This window comes from Muntiacus reevesi, chromosome 6, assembly GCF_963930625.1.
Source record: "Muntiacus reevesi chromosome 6, mMunRee1.1, whole genome shotgun sequence".
NCBI classification, from domain to species: Eukaryota; Metazoa; Chordata; class Mammalia; order Artiodactyla; family Cervidae; genus Muntiacus; species Muntiacus reevesi.
This window is the reverse complement of record NC_089254.1, coordinates 42,699,366-42,720,674: the sequence shown is the minus strand read 5'-3', so window position 1 is coordinate 42,720,674 and position 21,309 is coordinate 42,699,366. Positions and strand designations below refer to the sequence as shown.

Here is a 21,309-nt window from a genome sequence, read left to right as displayed (position 1 = left end):
GCAGTCTAGACATTGACTCACTTTCTCAGAGGAGCTTTGAGGAGTGAGGAGGTATTTGAATATGAATTCTGTTACCAAGGTTCTGAGACCCTGAAGCCTTATTTTGTTTGATTCATTTCCCTTCCCACATAATTGCAGCTGTAGCTTTTGCTTTTCCTTTCTGGCCAGGCTGACTCCTGCAGATGTGTCATTTTCCACACACTGGATCCCTGCTTTATGCCTGACCAGAGAGGCATGGCAGTTCCTTAGTCACAGCTACTGAGTCTCCTTCGGCACTCTATGATTTCCCGGGAAGTCTGTCATCTTCTCTAACCTTGTGGTTTCTCTGACTTGGTGACTTTCATCCTTTTGTTGCAAGATACAGCTTAAATTTATATATAAATTTACATTTATGTATTTACATTTATATATAAATTTGCATTGAATGAGAAAAGAGAGCATTATTAGGATATGTCAAAATATATACTTGTTCTTCTATTTCTTTGCCCAGTATGACCTAGTCTGAGCAACTTGCTATTCTAGAAGATTCTGTTTCATTTGTTGATATAACATGTGTACAATTTATATTGTCTTTTATTTTTATAGTTATTTGTTTTATATTTATTTAGAAAATATCTCTTGAGTATCTGCAGTGTGTCATACATTGTGATAGTTGCTTGAAATACAAAGATTAAAGACATAGTCCCTCATAGACTCTCTGTAGAGGTAGTCAAGAGTATGATGGAGTGATGTATGGACTGTTGTGATGGCATGTAGGTAGGGCACCTATTCAAACATGGAAATACTGTACCAGATGCTACCATGTGTATTGGGTAATTTAATTCTCCAAATAACTTTAGGATGGAGTGAACATGGTGTTTTCATATTATAGACTAGAAAACTATCTCAGAGAGAAGCCGTTTACCCAAGTTCACAAAGCCAACTTATTAAATTTTTAACTGTCCACTCATGGCAATGTTTTTTTTTATTAATACACTTTATTTTTAGAGCAGTTTTAGGTCACAGGAAAATTGAGTAAAAGGTACATAGATTTTCCATACACCACCCTCCTCCAACCTTCTGGGTGTCTTGCACCGCAGTGGTATCTTTGTTACAACAGATCAACCTGCGCTGACCCATCATTGTCACTCAAAGTCCATACTTTACACTAGGTTTCATTTTTGGTGTCGTGTATTCACCATTGTATTGTTATATGGAATAGTTTCACTGGCCTAAATTCCTCTGTGCTCTGCTTATTTATATCTCACTTCTTCCTTCCCAACCCCTAGCCACCACAGTCTATAATTTTGCCTTTTCCAAAATGTCACATGATTGGAATCATACAGCATGCAGTTCTTTCATATTGGCTTCTTTCATTTAATAATATGTACTTATTTATTCAAAAAGGGCATGGCAACACCCTCCAGTAATTCTTGCCTGGAGAGTCCCATGGATAGAGGACCCTGGCGGGCTATAGTCCATATGGTTGCAAAGAGTTGGACACACCTGAAGTGACTTGGCACCGCGCAGGACAGCACAACACTTACTCAGGTTTTTTCATGGCTTGATAGCTCATTTCCTTTCAGCTCTGAATAATATTCCACTGTTTGGGTGTACCACACTTTATTTACCCATTCACTTACTAAAGGATGTCTTGGTTGCTTCCAAGTTTTGACAGTTATGAATAAAACTGCTATATACATCCATGTGCCGGTTTCTGAGTGGACATAAATTTCCAGTGTATTTGAGTGAATACCAAGGAGTGCGATTTCTGGATTATATGGTTAGAGTATGTCTATTTTTATAAGAAAATGCCAAACTATCTTCCGAAGTGGCTATACCATTTTGTATTCTCACTGGCAATGAATAAGAATTCCTGTAGCTCCATATCCTCACTAGCATTTAGGACTGTCATTATTTTGGACTTTGGTCAAATATTAGATGTGTAGTGGCATTTCATTGTTTTAATTTATAGTTCTCTAATGACATATGATATTGAACATCTTTTCATATGCCTACTTGCCATCTGTATAACTTCTTTGCCTGTTTTTAAAAATCAAATTCATTTTCTTAGTGTTGAGTTGCCTATTAATATTTTATTAATAGGTAAACATGAGAAGATCATCTTATTACAAAGGAGAAAAAGCATCTCCTAATAATTCAGCTGGGAGCTGACCTGGTACTCAACTATGCCATGATGCTCTTGTGTTGAAAATGAGCAGTTTCATAGATTATCTACTCTGAGACAGAGTAGATGTGGTTTGAGACAAAAACAAGACCACTTTTTAATCATGCCTCAATGCAAACAAAAGCAAGGACACAGTACAAACCAAAAGCATGACCAACATTCCCTCTCCTTGCTAATGTGATTGCTGCTGCTGTTATCAACCTCAACTTAGGCTCTTCTCTATTCCTCATGTCTCATAGATAAAAATTAAGATACTCAGTGATAAAATTGCTCCTACTTTCCAATAGTACCAAGATTGGAATCAAAACCGCCTTTCCCTGGAACCTCCCCAACAAGACTGAGGGGGTTCCCAGGATGCAGGACTTTCAGTACTATAATCAGGAAATAATCTAACACAAACCCAAATATTTAAACAAGCTCCTGGTAACATCCTCCTACTGAGATACCTCCAGTTTCTCAGTAGTGTTTGGTGTCCCTTGCTGCAAACACTTCCAGTAAATCCAACCTTGTTTCACTGCAGATGTGGTCCTGGTGGTCTTTGGTGATGGGTAAAGACCAATCAACAAAATCAAAATTAAGCAAATATTATAACAATTAGTTTAGTAGATTGCTCCTTAATAATAATGTTTTAAATGATTAATTTCCTTCTGACAATAGAAAATAGAAAACCGCACAACTTATGGGGAAGCCAGACAGCATGTTGAATCTTAACATAAAAGAAAAATGTCCAAGGGGAATGGGGGGAGGGGGAGGAGAGGGAAGGGAAGGGTTTCTCCTAAAACACATTAGTTGTGTTTTTTAAGATAGTGTAATTTGCTTAAATTTCTTATATGACATTAACAATAAAAGGCTGTTTTAATATTTAAAAAAAAAAAGAAAAATGTCCAGAAAATATTGTTATGCCATCATATGAAGGACTTTGTTTTGTTGTTTTTGTAACAGCACCCTTTCCTTTCTGTTTGTCAGGTATCATGTCTGACCACCAGTTTGGTAACCAATTTATGTGCAGTGTGGTGGCCTCTCATGTGAGTCATCTGCCCACAACCAACCTCAGCTTCGTCTGGATTGCTCCACCTGCTGGTACAGGCTGTGTGAATTTCATGTAAGTACCCAAAGTGTCTGTGACTGGTACAGAAGGCTAATGTGTTATCAAACCAAACTTGGATCTACCCACCTGTGTACAGTAAAATCAGTCAATTGACAGCACCTTGTGATGAAAGGAAGTACAATGTTTATTGCAAGGCACCAAGGAAGGAGTCCAGGTAGCTAGTGCTCAAGAGACCTGAACTCTCCAATGATTTTTAGGAGAAGGTTTTTAAAGACAGGATGAGGGAGAAGATTGCAGGGTATGTGATCAGTTTGTGGATTCATTCCACAAATGAATGCATTTGTGGAGATGCATGCATTCTTCAATTGTGCATGCATTCTTCTGATTGGTTGATGGTAAGGCAATCAGAAGTCAGTATCATCAACCTTCTGCTTCCAACCAGTCTGGAGTCAAGATGCTTGTGGCACATACAGTTAAGTTCTACCTGGTAGGGGTTTCAATATCTGCAAAGTAGCTCAAAGGCTATGGCTCACGATATTACCTCTTGAGGAGGAACTCAAAGTCCTTGAATTTTTTTAATAGCTTAACTATTATTATTTTGTCTTGCTTGACTGTTTTCCTTTGTTTCTGCATTTTCTTCTCCAATTAAATTTATGCTTTGGCACTTGGGAAAGGCATGAGAGGCTAAAGTTTTCTACAACTAACAGGCAGACATGCATAGGCTTCCCTAGTAGCTCAAATGGTAAAGTGTCTGCCTGCAATGCAGGAGACCCAGGTTCAATCCCTGGGTTGGGAAGATCCTCTGGAGAAGGAAATGGCAACCCACTCCAGTATTCTTGCCTGGAGAATTCCATGGACAGAGGAACCTGGTGGGCTATAGTCCATGGAGTCACAAAGAGTCGGACCCAACTGAGCAAGTAACACAGAAACACAAGAGGCAGGCGTAGGACATGCAGTGGTCTGTCTGTAAAGGCCCCATAGAGTCCTGCTCAGTTACATAACCTCAGAGAGGTTATGTATATATATATATGTAAATAGTTATATACTATATAACATATATAGTTATGTAACATGTAAATGTAACATGTAAATAGTTATATACTAACTATTTAAAGGTATTATTTTAGCAGATTTAACCTTAATTAAGGCCACTCATTTTGGTGTCAAAAAAGACCAAAATTGCAACAACAAAAAAATTCAATAAGATAAAAGTATGTGAAGAAATGAAGACAATAGGGAAATGATTTTCAGAAAATAAGATGAAAACAGATACAAAAAAAATGCTGTGAGGATCCATACACAGTTTAGAAGAAGACCAGAGATTTAGAGATTCACCTTTTAGCTAAACCTAGCCATGAGTGCCAAGAGGAAAACATAAACAGTTAGCTGACTCACGGTGGTAAGAAGTCAGAACTCTGTAGAAACTTACTGAATTTCTCCTATGCTCATCAGGAGGAAACAGGGAAGGGTAGTAAGCAGTGTCCCAATAGCATCCTTAGATAAACATTGCACTATGGTTCAGAGTCTGTGACTTGTGATATCTCTCAATGCAGACTATTCCCCTACTCCTGCCACACAATCATCACTCGTCATCTTTCTTACTTATCTCTTTTTTAATCCCATTGCATTTTTTCAGTTCTAATACATGATACACTTCATTTATTTACGTATATTATTTATTGTCTGACCGTTCCTGCTGAAATGCAGGTTCCTTGAAGCTAAGAATGGTTTTCTGTGTTTACTGATTCACCCCAGTTGTCTAATACAGTTCCTGCACATACTGGAAGCACTACCTAATATTTGTTGAATAGATGAGTAGGCCAATGGAATAAGTTCTGAAACAGCTATTCTATGGGCAGTCAGGTGAAACAGAGCTAGAATTCATCTTGAATACTGTTCTCTGCCAGCCTCAGACAGCAAGATCCTGTAAAACCTGAATACTCCAAAATTTACCACTGCCTTTTCTTCACCCTTAATAATATACAGTTCATTGTCAAGGGTGTATGTCACATCACTGATTATATATTCTCTCTGCCTATCCTCTGGGTTACTCAGGCTGCAAACATCAGATTCATCCACCTGGCTGTTTGACATTTAATCCCATCATTTTCTCCCTCAGAAAGTTTTTCACCCTTGAACCCTTTCTTTCCAGTACCTCTTGATAAGGTGCTTGCAGTAGCTTCCCAACTGGTTTGCCTCCAGCCTATTTCTCATCCAGTCTGTCTCACGTTAATCTTCCTAAGGCACAAAGTGTGATTGCTCAAAGCTTGGATAGCCTAAGACTTTCTTCTAAAGGCCAGCTTTTTGGAGTGGGCTTGAGGGCGCTTCCAAATCTTGCGGTTTATCAACTACTCTCTTGTCTCCCATTACCTCTGCCTCCTGATGGTCACAAATTGGCAGCACGTCCCACAATTCCCTAAACGTTCCCTGACTTTTTCTCTCTCTCCACGCTTTTCCCTTAGCTTGGAATGCTTATTCTCTCAAATTCAATTGTTAAGTTCTTACTCATTCTTCAAGCTGCCATTCTTAACTAAAAATCTTTTATAAAGCTTTCTGAGATATCAGCAACAGAAGTGACGTGTATTGTCACATTTTGCTTATAACTCTGTTACGCGTGTGTGCTAAGTCACTTCAGTCATGTCTGACTCTTTGAGACTCTATGGACCATAACCAGGCAAGCTCCTCTGTCCATGTGATTCTCTTGGCAAGAACACTGGAGTGGATTGCCATGCCCTTCCCCAGGGGATCTTTCTGACCCAAGGATTGAACTTAACGTTTCTTGCATCTCCTGCATTGGCAGGTGGGTTCTTTACCATTAATGCCACCTGGGAAGCCCAACTCTGTTATAATGTTGACTACATTTTGCTATTTACTTGTATTTGATTTAAATTCTTGCTTTTTATATTAGATTAGATTGGAAAAGGGCAAATTCTTATTCCTTCATGATTCCTCCACAGTTGGTTCAAGGACTTATATACACAGGAATCACAGAAAATATCTTTTGAATTCTGCATCCTAGGAGACTGGGGGAGGGGTTATTCTAGGACCTTCCACATGTTCTCAAGTCACTTATATTAAACAGCATGGTAGAGTGGACCCTCTATATCTATGGTTTGTGCATCCAGAGATTCAACCCACCTTGGAAGCAAAATCCAGGGATATGGAGTGCCAACATTGTATCTGTTGTACAGTGTTGTCTATTTCTTTAGTTTAATAGTAACCTCTGACTCTCTTTTGGTGCACTTTGTCTTACTCATGTTGGCATTTATAACTTAAATTCTTGTCATTCACAAGCTCTTCATTTAAAACAAGAATTAGTTTTTTGAAAAAACACAAAGTAAATCTATGCCAGCTGTGCAGAACTGCCTATTTCCAAATAGATACAGTTTTTAATTTAATCTGTTTTAAAATGATACTTGATGGCTTGTGGCATCACTGTTCCTGGGATATCAAATTGTATTCTGTTAGAAATAATGTATTGTATGTCAGCTCCAAACAATATTTTATTAGCATTTGGTAAAAAAATACAATTTGGTAATAAGTAATTTTTACTGATTACAAAGAAGTATACACACCCTCAGTTGTATCTCCTAATAAAATTTTGATGATGCACTTTACACCTTTTAACTTTCTTAGTAAATGTTTAAGTCTATGCTTATTGTAAGCAATGATTATGTTGAATGTCACATAGAGTAGCTGCCTCCTGTGTGGGCAAGATGTTTTAATTGATCTCTTTTCCTAGTTAGCTTGTGAGAGAGTATAGGGAAACTGAAGATTAAACATGAATACCGAACAATTCATTTGAAATTTTCTGAGCTAAAGTCTTACAATTTCTTGCCTTTGTTTCTTACTGTGGTATTTATTACATGTTAAGTAGAGCTACATGTAAGGATCAGTATCTGTAATTAGTATGTGGCCAGCAATACTTGAAGAAGATTTCTAGTGTTCAATGTTAGTTTAAACATTACACACACAAAAAAAAACACCCACAAAATCCTATGGCATTTGAAACATAAATATACTTTGATTCTGTCTTTTCTGACTAACCCCCAAAATTAAAGCTTTTACTTTTTAAGGCAGGGAAAATTACTTTTAGGAAATTAAACTTCAACCATACTTACATGCTTTTGTAATGAACTTTGTATGAGGTTTTCATATCATTAGTTAATTCATTGCTGTTATTGTTGTTCAGTTGCTCAGACATGTCTGACTCTTTGCAACCCCATGGACTGCAGCACGCCAGACTTCCCGGTGCTTCACTATTTCCTGGAGTTTGCTCAAACTCATGTCCATTGAGTCAATGATGCTATCCAACCATCTTATCCTCTTTCTCCTCCTTCTCCTCCTTCTCCTCCTACCCTCAATCTTTCCCAACATCAGGGTCATTTCCAGTGAGTCATCTCTTCACATCAGGTGGCCCAAGAATTGGAGCTTCAACTTCAGTATCAGTCCTTCCAGTGAATATTCAGGACTGACTTCTTTTAGGATTGACTGGTTGGATCTCCTTGCTGTTCAAGTGACTCTCAATAGTGTTCTCCAGCACCACAGTTTGAAAACATCAATTCTTTGGTGCTCAGCTTTCTTTATGGTCCAGCTATCACATCTATATATGACTAGTGGAAAAAAACATAGCTTTGACTAGATGGACCTTTGTCGGCAAAGCCTTTTAATACGCCGTCTAGGTTTGTCATACCTTTTCTTCCAAGGAGCAAGCATCTTTTAATTTCATGACTTTAGTCACTGCCCCCAGTGATTCTGGAGCCAAAGAAAATAAAGTCTGTCACCTTTTTCATTTTTTTCCCTGTCTATTTGCCATGAAGTGATGGGACGGGATCCCATGATCTTAGTGTTTTGAATGTTGAGTATTAAGTCAGCTTTTTTCACTCTACGTTCACCTTCATCAAGAGACTCTTTAGTTCCTCTTAGTTTGTTAATTCATGTCTTATTTAATTTTTCACATGTGTGTTTTCTTTTTTAACTGGGCTTGAAATCCTCCAAGGTCAGGGACTGTATTAGGTATTTTTATGTAACTAATAGTTCTTAATACCAAACTATAGACAATAGAAAGCCCTCAATAAGTTTTTTCTTGCTTTATTTTTTATTTTATTTCATTTCTTGAGGTATAGTTGACTTACAGCATCATGTTAGTTTCAAGTGTATGGTACAGTCATTCATGTATATGTGCACATACATGCATATATGTATTCCTTTTTAGATCCTCTTCCCTTAGAGGTTATTACAAAATGTTAAGTATAGTCAGTAAATATTTCTTAATAGCTAATAATGACATATTTAATTGATTCTAAAATACAGAAGTTTTTTTTTTTTTCTTTACATTTTGAAATCTCTTAAGTTGCATCTTACACCTTCCCTGGTGACTCAGCAGTAAAGAATCCACATGGATTTGATCCCTGTGTTGGGAACATCCTCTGGAGAAGAAAATGGAAACTCCCTCCAGTATTCTTGCCTGGAAAATCCATGGACAGAGGAACCTGGCAGGCTACAGTCCATGGCATTGCAAAGAGTCAAACACAATTGAGCGACTGAGCACATGCACGTATTATGACTGATGGTCTTGGACTTGAAGAAATCCAGCAACTAATATTTATCATTTACCATGCATGTGGTCTCTCTAGAGCAGGCAGTTGAATTGACACTGCACCCAATTCTGCAACCTGTATTGCCAGTGTATGGTCCAAACTCTGTGATTTTAAAACCCAATTATCTATTTGAACCCTTTTTCAAAGAATCTCATAGTAAGAACTATGGACTATTTGAACTGAAATACTAAACCATTATATAACATGCTGTGTGTGCCATTTCCAGAGAAGAGTAAGTGGCACTCTGTCTGAATAAGCCATGTTTTATTGATAAACCACTTAGCAACATAATCATTCGTACTGTGTTTTTACTGCCTTTCTCATTAAAAATAATCAAGTGAGAGACCGAGAGAAGAGAATGGCCTGAGGATAAAGTTACTAGCTGTACTGGTACAAATATATCAAAGGGCTCAGTAACTAAAATTATTCTGTCCTTTGTTTTATGACACCAATTGATAACATTTACATCTTAAATGATAGTTTCATCCAGAGATCTGCTAAGCGTGCAGTTCTTACGATAATAGTTTATCTTCACTTTTGTATTTGATTAATCTTTAGTGACTAGTAAGCTCAAACTTATCCCAAGTTTTTGGATGTAAATTTAAGATTTTTTTCCAAGGGTGAGGAGGTGGTACAGAAAGAGGGAGGAGGAGAGGAAGAAGGGGGTCAAGGCGGGGAAGGAGGAGGTGAAAAGGTAGAAAAAAGGACACGGGAAGGAGGGAAGAAAGGATGGAAGGAAAGAAAGAAATCTCCAGGGCATGTAACTCTAACAGTTAGAAACTAAAAAGGAAATAGAGTTGTAAAATAACAACTGCAAAATTAATTAATATTTTGAAAATTTACAACATACCAGTCACTATTCTGAGTAGTTTGCGTCTTGTAATCCATTATATCCTCACAGTAATTCTGTGAAGTAGATGCTATTATTATCTCAGTTTACAGATGAGTAGATTGAAGTACAGGCCTTCCCTAGTGGCTCAGTGGTAAAGAATCCTCCTGCAGTGCAGGAGATGCAGGAGATGCAGGAGATGCTGGGAAGATTGGGAAGATCTTCTAGAGGAAAACATGGCAACCAACTTGGGAAGATCCCCTAGAGGAAAACATGGCAACCAACTCCAGTACTCTTGCCTGGAGAATCCCACGGTTGGAGAGAGCTGACAGGCTAGAGAAAATACGGTCGCACAGTGTCGGACATGACTGAAGTGACTTAGCATGCACACAGATTGAAGTACAGAGATGTTAGATAACTTGCTTAACATAACTCAGTGATTGACACAACCTGGATTCAGAAGACAATCCAGTTTCAAGCAAGTGATTTTTGCCACTTTACTACATTTGCCTCTAAAATCATCACTTACCTGTTTTATATGATAAAATGCCTATGGTATTGATATGATGAAAACTAGAGTTTTTAATGAAATATTAGACAAGCACTGATTTAGACATCTGAAATGTGGCTGATTAATATGTCAAACATGGGCCTGATCTTGATATGTATGATATAGGTTCATTCTTTGGATGCTGATTATATCCCACCCATTGTCACAAGAGGAATCACATAAAGGGAGAGAATGTGTGAATTAAAGGCAAAATTGAACACCATTAGATTTAACTGCTTGGACAGATGCTAGCGTAATATTAGAATAAAAATGGAACATGAAAGAAGATCAGATTTGTGTCTAAATTAATACTGATTTAACCTTAAATGAACTCGCTTCAAACAGCAAACTTTATACTGAGGACAGTATAAAGCAAGCAGTGTTCTGTTTAAGATAATGAAGCAACAACAAAGAATTGAACTTAAGCGCCCAAAGAAGTACAGAGGTGGGCCATATTTGAACATTTGATATTTTAAAGGAAGATTCTCCTAGAGGGACCTTAAAATTACACTAAACAAGAAGACAAAAAAATCATTAAAAAAAAAATTGAAGACAGTAGAACTTTCTGAACTCTGAACATACTCAAAGTGATACAGATGCAGACATTTGAAATTCTGCCTTGAGTATATCTCTGGTGCCTTTAATTTTTGATGAGAGCCATTCTAGTCTGTATGGAGGATTCCTCATGAAAGATAGTATGGTTGCCCATTTATTTCCATTGATCAGAAGAAAACATTGGAGATGTTTGCCTTGTTACTTAAATGTTTGAAATAAGATCAGGAACCCCCCCCCACAGGTGTGTTTATGGGGAGTGCATTCATACCTATGGATAAGGACACTAACAGTTGATATATACAGATTTTATTTTACTTTGTATTAAAAATTTTTTTAACTGGAAGATAATTGCTTTACAAAGTTGCATTGGTTTCTGCTGACAGCAGCACACATCAGCCATAAGAGTGTGTATGTGTGTATCTCCCTTTCCTCTGGAGCCTCCCTCTCACTCCCACATACCACCCCTCTGGGTCCTCTCTCCCCTCTAGCTCCTCCCTCTCACTCTCCAATCCCACCCCTCTGGGCCCTCTCTCCCCTCTAGCTCCTCCCTCTCACTCTCCAATCCCACCCCTCTGGGCCCTCTCTCCCCTCTAGCTCCTCCCTCTCACTCCCTAATCCTACCCCTCTAGGTCGTCACAGAGCACCAGGCTGGGCTTCCTGAGTTACATAGCAGTTTCCCACTATCTGTCTAATTTGCACACTGTAGTGTATATATGTCAATGCTACTCTCTCAGTTCATCCCACACTCTCTTTCCCCTGCTGTGTCAACAAGTCCATCCTCTACATCTGTGTATCTATTCCTGCCATGCAAATAGGTTCATCAGTACCATTTTTCGATTCTATATATATGTGTCAATATATAATATTTGTTTTTCTCTCTCTGAATTGCTTCACTCTGTATACAGGCTCTAGGTTCATCTACCTCAGTTTGACTGACTCACATTCATTCCTTTATATGGATGAGTAATATTCCACTGTATATATGTATCACAGCTTTTTTATGCATTCATCTATTCATGGACATCTAAGTTGCTTCCACGTCCTGGCTATTGTAAATAGTACTGCAGTGAACGATAGGGGACGTATATCTTTTTGATTTATGATTTTTCAGGGTTTATGGCCAGTAGTGAGATTGCCGGGTCACATGGTAGTTTTAGTCCTAGTCTGTTTAAGAAATCTGCATGCTGTTGTTCAATGTGCCTGTATCAGTTTACATTCCCACCAGTAGTGCAAGAGGGTTCCCTTTTTTCCACATCCTCTCCAGAATTTATTGTTTGCAGATTTTTGGTGATGGCCATTCTGACAAGTGTGAGGTGGTATCTCATAATTTTGATTTGCATTTCTCTAATAATAAGCATTGTTGAGCATCTTTTCATGTATTTGTTGGCCATCTATATGTCTTCTTTGGAGAAATGTTTGTTATCTTGGTTATACATAGCTTGGACTTCCCAGGTGGCTCAGTGGGTGAAGAATCTGCCTGCAGTGCAGAAGATGCAAGAGACATGGGTTGGATCCCTGGTTCAGGAAGATCCACTGGAGAAGGATATGGCAACCCACTCCAGTATTCCTGCCTGGAGAATCCCATAGATGGAGGAGCCTGGTGGGCTCCAGTCCATAGAGTTGCAAAGAGTCAGACATGACTGAACACACGCATGCATACATAGCTTATTGCAAAAATAAATTACTTCTCATGTAAGGCCAAAATGATTGTATCCACACTGTTTGATAAAACCAGATATGCTATTTTACTAGGGAGTAATTTTCATCTGTTTCCTAAGTTACAAGTCTGTTAATTTTTTCCTGTTGATCCAGTTTTCTTTTTTTTTTTTAACAGACATTCCCCAACTTGAGACAGATATTTCAAAAACATACCTTTGAATGATAGGATAAATATATATGTATATATCTGCACTTAAAAGTAAGTGGCTAGAAGCCTAACTGATACTTCTCATTTTCTCACTGGCCTGTTTTTCATCAAAGTCAAATAGCCAATTAGGCTTGAACAAGGAGATAGTCAAAGTTCAGGGACTAACGTGTGTTCTTATTTATCAACATTTTGTCAAATGAGGTCAAGATGCTTCCTGGGGATTTAATCCTTAGTTTTAAGGAGTATGGTAAAATCTTGAGACAAAATATGATCACTAATCACCAGGAAGGTGTAAGAAATTATTTTTATTACAGTAATTACACAGCATTTTTTTTTTTAATTAACATATTCAAAAGGCAAACTATTTCCTTCAATTTTTCCTGTCTCCTTTATCACTTCCTGTGTCTCCTTCTTGTAAAAAACTACCATGTAAATGGCACTGGTTATATCAGGGAAAGTTACTGGAATCTCAGTGTGACACTTTTCTTTGCATCAAAACGTTAAGACCATCAGAGAAGTAGAACTGCTTTATAGTGAGAAAAATTGTCTACTTCAGAAATGAAGTATTTTTAATTCGGGTCCAAAGATGGACCTATATCTATGAAATTCTATCCCACAGTAAATAGTTGTTGGTGATTTTTTAATGTTCTTTTTTCTTTTTATGTAGAAATAGTAGTTTCTCCTAATGTTAAGTCTTAAAACTCTATGGCAAACCCATCCTTTTCTTCTTCCTTTCCATTCCTTTAATGTAATTGTCCCTTGTGGAGGGCACTTAAGTAAATGGACTAAGGTTTGGAATCCTTGAAAGTGAAAGAGAAAGTTAGTCACTCAGTCATGTCCGACTCTTTGCAGACCCCATGGACTATACAGTCCGTGGAATTCTCTAGGCTAGCATACTGGAGTGGGTAGCCTTTCCCTTCTCCAGGGGATCTTCCCTACCCAGGGATTGAACTGAGATGCTCCTTATTACAAGCCCTGGTGGTTTAGACGGGATTACTATTCTATTTTGTGCTTCTTACTTGAAAACACACATAACTCTTGTGAAAGCAGAAGGACCCAAATCAGTAAATATAAAAGCTTTACATATTACAGTTATCAGCAGTTCTCCATACCTGATAGAAATTTTCTAATGAGATGTGGGCAGAGATTTGAGTTATTTCTGTTAGTAGAATTCAGTGGAACCAGATTTAGAAGGCAAAAATGTGAAATTACTTCTTTTTCTTTAAACTGACTACACAGTCAATAAAGGTGATGACAAAAATGTCTGGGAAACAGGTAAATAAGCTTTTCTCATGGCAACAGCAATTTCACAGTTTGCCAACATAATCACTGGGTTAATATATACTAGCAAGAGGATTTTGCTTAATTCTGCTTTAAGATCTTTAAATATTAAGACATTATTACAAATATGAAATAAAATTTTGATTTCTTCTTCCAGATAAAAATTTTTCAAAGAACTTGTCCTCTCTGACTTATTTGGATATACTGTGTGTATATATTTATATACAGATATCTATATGTGTGTATCTGTGTATATGTATGTGTATATATATATGTACACATGAGTACATGCATATATACATATATACACATATGCATATATACACACATATTAAAAATTTGTTTAAAATTGTGCTTTCTAACATGGTAGCTATATGTGATTATTTAAATTTAAGTGATTAAAGTCAAATAAAACTAAATAATCAGTTCTTCATTTGCACTAGCCACATTTCAAGTTCTCATTAGCCATAAATGTCTAGTGACTATTATATTGGATAGCACATCTAGCACATTTCCATCATTTTAGAAAGTTCGGTGTGCAGTACTGATTTAGAGGATTGAATGAATTATTTTTTCCTCTAATGTTACCTTAACATTTACAGAATGTAAATAACCATATACTTCAAAGGACATTGATTTTGGAGCTGTACTGTGAACTTGAATTATCATAACTGCTAACCTGGACAAGTAGGGAAGTTTTATGTAAAAAACTGATTACCGAACTCTTCATTTTAATTTTGTTTGTCAGTGCAGCAATTACTATGGTCCTTAACTTTATGGGCAGTGCTAGTGCAAGTGTGACAGGTGAGGATTCCCTCTGGCTTCCTTCCCACACAGTGCTCAGGACTCAGAGCTGCTCTTTGGCTACCCTGGGCTCTCCATGCCCCCAATTCTGAGCCTCAACCCCTGCTTTGACCCTGCCAATCCCTCATTTCGCCCCCATCCCCAGCTACATGTTTTAAGTTCTGGGTCTTTTCAAGTATGCCCTTGTGACATGAAAATTTACTACCGTGTAGCTAGCATTTAAAATTAACTGATCTGCACCAGCCCAGGTTGGATGCATGAGACAAGTGCTTGGGGCTGGTGCGCTGGGAAGACCCAGAGGGATCGGGTGGAGAGGGAGGTGGAAGGGGGGGATCGGGATGGGGAATACATGTAAATCCGTGGCTGATTCATGTCAATGTATGACAAAAACCACTACAATATTGTAAAGTAATTAGCCTCCAACTAATAAAAAAATAAATGGGAAAAAAATAAATAAAATTAACTAATCTGAAAGGCTAATCATCATTAATAGGAAAGTGAGTGATAATGAAATTTGAAATACCATGTGATGATGATGGTGATAATGATAAGAAAGAAAGAAAGGAAGTGAAGTCACTCAGTCATGTCTGACTCTTTGCGACTCCATGAACTGTAACCTACCTGGCTTCTCTGTCCATGGGATTTTCCAGGCAAGAGTACTGGAGTGGGTTGCCATTTCCTTCTCCAGGTGATAATGATAGTAGTAGTCAAAATAGTAGCTTCCATTTGATGAGCACCCGTGTACCAGGCAAACTACTAAATTCCTCTCCTCGAACCACTTACTGAAGGAAGAGCTCAAAGAGCTCAGAGACAGGTTGGTTTTGACCTAAAACATGTCCTTTTAACTACCACTCTGTCACTTTTTCACTTTCACTTTCAAAACATGCCCTTTTAACTACTATCCTGTATACCACTCTATGTCACTTTTAAAATATTAATTATGAAAGACAGTATAACAACTTGGAAAATGCTTAGAATATTAAGTGACAAAAGCATAAAAAATTATTTCAAACACATTAAAATTATGTTTTCAGAGGACTTCTGGCATCATGAAAGGCTGAGTTGGCACAGGAAAAACTTCTTACACTGAAGTTGCATAGAAACTTTGACTGAAATGATTAAAATATATAAAAAATTGATTTGAGAGAGAAAAAAAAAAATTCTGGGAAAAATGGGAGCTATCAAAACTGGATCAGAAAGTAGGAGCTGACATTTTGGTAGCCTATGGGTATTTTAAATCTGGGTTTAGGTCCTAGGCCTAGAATTCTGAGTGGCACCTGTAGGTACAGTCATGATATAGGGGAGGACAGGAATCAGGACCTGGGCTTGCTGCATGAGGCTTAGATCTTCAAAGTATCATTCAGCTCTGCCTGGGAAAACAGCAAAGAAGCTTATTATTTGACTGAAGCCTTTGGTAAAAATAAGTCACTTAACGAGAAACAAAAACTCTCAGCATGTGAGAAGTCTAGTTTTACATTATTCTCCTGGTATGGAACACCAAGGTAAGAAATTGGAATACATGTAACTCTATGGCTAATTCGTGTCAATGTACGACAAAACCCACTGAAATGTTGTGAAGTAATTGGCCTCCAACTAATAAAATAAAATTAAAAAAAAAAAAAGAAATTGGCATCTTATAGAAACTTTAGAAGGGGAAATAGAAGGAATGAAAACAGGCATATTTCAAGAGATCATGGAGGAGAATTTTCTGGAATTAAGGAAGACAGGAGTCTTTTCTATTTAATCAAGATAAGTAAAATAAATTAGCACTGATATAGATCATAGTGAATCTTCAGAAGGTCAAAGACATAGAAAATCTCAAAGACAAACAAACAGAAAAAGACAGATAACCTGTAATTTTAGTCTAGCAGTGCTTTTCTCATAAGCAACAATAGCTGACCAGTGAAACAGTATCTTCAAAGTGCAGAAGGAAAATAATTGTCTTCCCAGAATTCTATACCTTGATGAAGTATCAGTGATTATGAAAACATTAAAAAAAAATACAAGTTTTAATTGTTTTTCCCACACAGAGATAATTTTAAAGCAAGATTTTAAGGAATATGCTTTAGAAAAAAAGAAAACAAACTCAGAAGACGTAGGATGCATGAAATTATAGTGTAATACAATAATAATTATGATTAAAAATGTTAGAAATTCTAAATGAACATTGAAGATACAAGTAAATGTATATGTATACTATAAACCAATAGTTATTTTAGGATAAAGTTTAAAGACAAAGAATAATCAAAATACTAAGCAACATCAATGTGTAAGAAAAATCAGTATTAAAATTTTCTAAGGTCCTCCAATTGTTCTGGAAGAAGATTATAGGCTTAGTTAGGAATGACTTTTTAAAACATAAATGTATAGATCAGAAATAAGTGCATAACTTCCAAAATAGGGGGTGGGGATGGGGAAAGAATGAAATAAAATTTGATCCACCAAAGCTAGTAGAGGTGATGGAATTCCAGTTTAGCTATTTCAAATCCTGAAAGATGATGCTGTGAAAGTGCTGCACTCAATATGCCAGCAAATTTGGAATACTCAGCAATGGCCACAGGACTGGAAAAGATCAGTTTTAATTCCAATCCCAAAGAAAGGCAATGCCAAAGAATGTTCAAACTACTGCACAATTGCACTTATCTCACATGCTAGCAAAGTAATGCTCAAAATTTTCCAAGTGACACTTCAGTGATATAAGAACTGAAAACTGCCAGATGTTCGAGGCTGAATTTAGCAAAGGGACTGGAAACGGAGATCAAATTGCCAACAATCCATTGGATTTTAGAAAACCCAAGAGAGTTCCAGAAAAACATCTGCTTTATTGACTATACTAAAGCCTTTAACTGTGTGGATCACAACAAACTGTGGAAAATTCATCAAGAGATGGAAATATCAGACCACCTTAACTGCCACCTCAGAAACCTGTATACAGATCAAGAAACACGTTGTTAGAACCAGATATGGAACAATGGATTGATTCCAAATTGGGAAAGGAGTACATCAAAGCTGTATATTATCACTCTGCTTATTTAACTTTACCTGCAGAGTACATCATGCAAAATGCCAGGCTGGATGAAGCTCAGACTGGAATCAAGATTTCTGGGAGGAATATCGATAACATCGTATATGCAGATGACACCACCCTTATGGCAGAAAGCGAAGAACTAAAGAGCCTCTTGATGAAAGTGAAAGAGGAGAGTGAAAAAGTTGGCTTAAAACTCAACCTTCAAAAAATGAAGATCATGGCATCTGGTCCCATCACTTCATGGCAAATAGATGGGGAAACAATGGAAACAGTGACAGACTTTATTTTCTTAGGCTCCAAAATCACTGCAGATGGTGGCTGCAGCTGTGAAGTTATAAGATGCTTGCTCCTTGGAAGAAAAACCATGACCAACCTAGACAGCGTATTAAAAAGCAGAGACATTGCTTTGCTGACAAAGGTCCATCTAGTCAAAGCTGTGGTTTTTCCAATAGTCATATATGGATGTGAGAGTTGGACCATAAAGAAAGCTGAGCACCAAAGAATTGATGCTTTTGAAATGTGGTGTTGGAGAAGACTCTTGAGAGTTCCTTGGATAGCAGATCAAACCAGTCAGTCCTAAATCAGTCCTGAATATTCATTGGAAGGACTGATGCTGAAACCAAAGCTCGAATACTTTGGCCACCTGATGCGAAGAACTGACTCATTGGAAAAGACCCTGATGCTGGGAAAGATTGAAGGTGGGAGGAGAAAGGAACAACAGAGGATGAGATGGTTGGATGGCATCACTGACTCGATGGACATGAGTTTGAGCGAGCTCTGGGAGTTGGTGATAGACAGGGAAACCTGGCATGCTATAGGGGTTGCAAAGAGTCATACCAACTGAGTAACTGAACTGTACTGACTGAAAGAAAGGGGGAAGGCAAGTATAAAAGGCGTAGGAGTATAAAATGTGATATAAGATACTATAAATATGTAGGTATATATATGTGTGTGTGTGTATACAGAAACACATGCACATATATTTACAACAAATGTAAACATTAAATTCACCAATTAAGACACTGTAACTTTCAGAATGCAATTTCAGAAATCCAGCAATATACTGCTTCCAAGAGAGAAACCTAAACATAATGGCACACACACATTAAAAGCAAAGAGTGGGAAAAATGAAATACCAAGAAATTTTTAAAAATATTTTTATTTATTTATTCATTTGGTTTTGCTGGGTCTTGGTTGTGGCATGTGTAATCTTAGATCTTCATTGTAGCAAGTGGAATCTGTAAATGCAGCTTTTGAGATCTTTTAGTTATAGCGTGCAAACTCTTATTTGCAATATGTGGACTTTAATTCCCTGACCAGGGATTAAACCCAAACCTCCTGCGTTGGGAGCATAAAGTAACTACTGGATCACCAGGGAAGTCCCCAGGAAAATGTTCACCAAAAGAAAGTTGGTGTCACTGTATTTTTTGAAGTATAGTTGATTTACAGATGTCACTATGTTAATATCAGACCAAACAGGAAAAATTATTAATACTAGGGATAAAAGAGGAGATTGAAAAATCTGGCTTAAAACTCAACATTCAAAAAACTAAGATCATGGCATCTGGTCCCATCACTTCATGGCAAATAGATGGGGAAAAGTGGAAATGGTAGCAGATTTTATTTTCTTGGGCTTTAGAATCACTGCGGATGGTGACTGCAGCCAGGAAATTAAAAGATGCTTGTTCCTTGATAGAAAAGCTATGACAAATCTAGACAGTGTAATAGAAAAGCAGAGACATCACTTTGCTGACAAAAGTCATCTAGGGAGGGGGGATGGGGATGGGGAACACATGTAAGTCCATGGCTGATTCATGTCAGTGTATGGCAAAAACCACTACAATATTGTAAAGTAATTAGCCTCCAATTAATAAAAATAAATGGAAAAAAAAAAAAGTCCATCTAGTCAAAGCTGTGGTTTTTCCAGTAGTTGTGTATGGATGTGAGAGTTGGATGGAAAAGAAGACTGAGCACCAAAGAACTGATACTTTCACATTGTAGTGTTGGAGAGAAGACTCTTGAAAGTCCCTAGGACTGCAAAGAGATCAAACCAGTCAACCCTAAAGAAAATCAACCCTGAATGTTCATTGGAAGGACTGATGCTGAAACTGAAGTTCCAGTATTTTGGCTACCTAATGCAAAGAGCCTGCTCATTGGAAGAGACGCTCATGCTGGGAGAGATTGAAGGCAGGAGGAAAAGAGGGTGACAGAAGATGAGATGGTTGAATGGTATCACTGACTTAATAGACATGAGTTTGAGCAAACTCTGGGAGATAGTGAAGGACAGGGAAGCCTGGTGTGCTGCAGTCCATGGGTTTGCAAACAGTTGGACGCAACTTAGTGACTGAACAACAGCAGGGATAAAATAATTACTTAAAAACAAGGTAACATGCATAAACACAGAGCGGAAAGCAATATGCAAAATTGAATATTGCCTTTGAGCTGGCAAATACTGACTACATATTTTCTAATATTAATATTTGAATTGAAGTAGTATTATAAAATTATTTGAACGAGAGTGTCTCTAAAAAATATTTGTTGGATGAATGAGCAAATGCATGAATATACGAATGAAAAACATACCTTAATGCATAAATGTACCAGAAGACTGTGTTAGAAAATTAGAGTTTCTCCTTTGTTATTTAAACTTCTATGCGTGCACTCATGACATCTGGCTTTATGTTGTAACACTTTAAATTTAAAGTCACAAGTCTCATAAAATTTGCTTTAAATTAAAAAAAAAAAAACAATTTGAAGAAATAAAAATATTTAAACCACATATTTTCTGGAATTCTTAGATCACCTTTTAAAAATTGAAGCAGTTCATATTGAGAAGTTGTCATATTTAGAACTGAGAAATATTGAACAAAATTATTTCCATCTCCATTTAGCACCTCACAATACTGAGATCAGATTTTGTTTATCCACACTGGCAAGTCCTAAGCTGGAAACAAAAATGTGTTAGTCAAATCTCTTCCATTTGTCTCCACTACTGGTATTTATAGAAGGGATTATGAATAATATGAACATACCAGTTATCTGGGCTGACATATATTTCAAAGAGCAATGCCCTAAAATATTATGAGAAAGATAAACAGTAGAAATGCTTCTAATTAAAAATGTACGCTGTAGTTGCAAGGAGTTGGTCCCTTAATCAACCCCTGGTTTTAACTTAAGCAAATATATTGAAAATATGGCTGTAAAGCTAAGCTACATAAGCCTTTCTTCTAAATCTGCCTGCAGGCATTAATGCTGAGATTTGAGATGGCATCCTTATTTGCTAAGTGCAAAGATGGTTACAAAAGAGCTTTTCTCACTTTGAGGATAAAAGCTAAAGTATTCTTTAATTTTGGTTACTGCCTGACTTCTCTCAGCACCATAATAGTTATTTGGCTCAAAACCAAAATGTAGCAATGCAGTGCTTACATGTCTATGGATCAAAATTAGATGAAAAATTGCTGTTTCTCATCTCCAAAGCTATTTGCTGCACATTTTATAACCCTCAAGATGCCTTTTGTAATATATGATAACAGAGCCAACTGCAGCATCTGCCTGGAAAGAGATTACTTTAATTATGGAC

The 21,309-nt window shown here is 37.2% G+C and overlaps 1 protein-coding gene and 1 non-coding gene across 2 annotated transcripts in view; both read left to right on the top strand.

Annotated features, from left to right (window-relative positions):
- RELN (reelin) overlaps nt 1–21,309 on the top strand; it is a 530,384-nt gene that overhangs the window by 148,380 nt on the left and 360,695 nt on the right. The window contains exon 3 of the mRNA XM_065939296.1: nt 3,134–3,269. Coding sequence (XP_065795368.1) covers nt 3,134–3,269 — 136 coding nt within the window. The remainder of the gene's footprint in view (nt 1–3,133; nt 3,270–21,309) is intronic.
- On the top strand, nt 3,940–4,011 carry TRNAC-GCA (transfer RNA cysteine (anticodon GCA)). The gene has a single exon. It is a non-coding gene; the product is annotated as a tRNA-Cys (tRNA).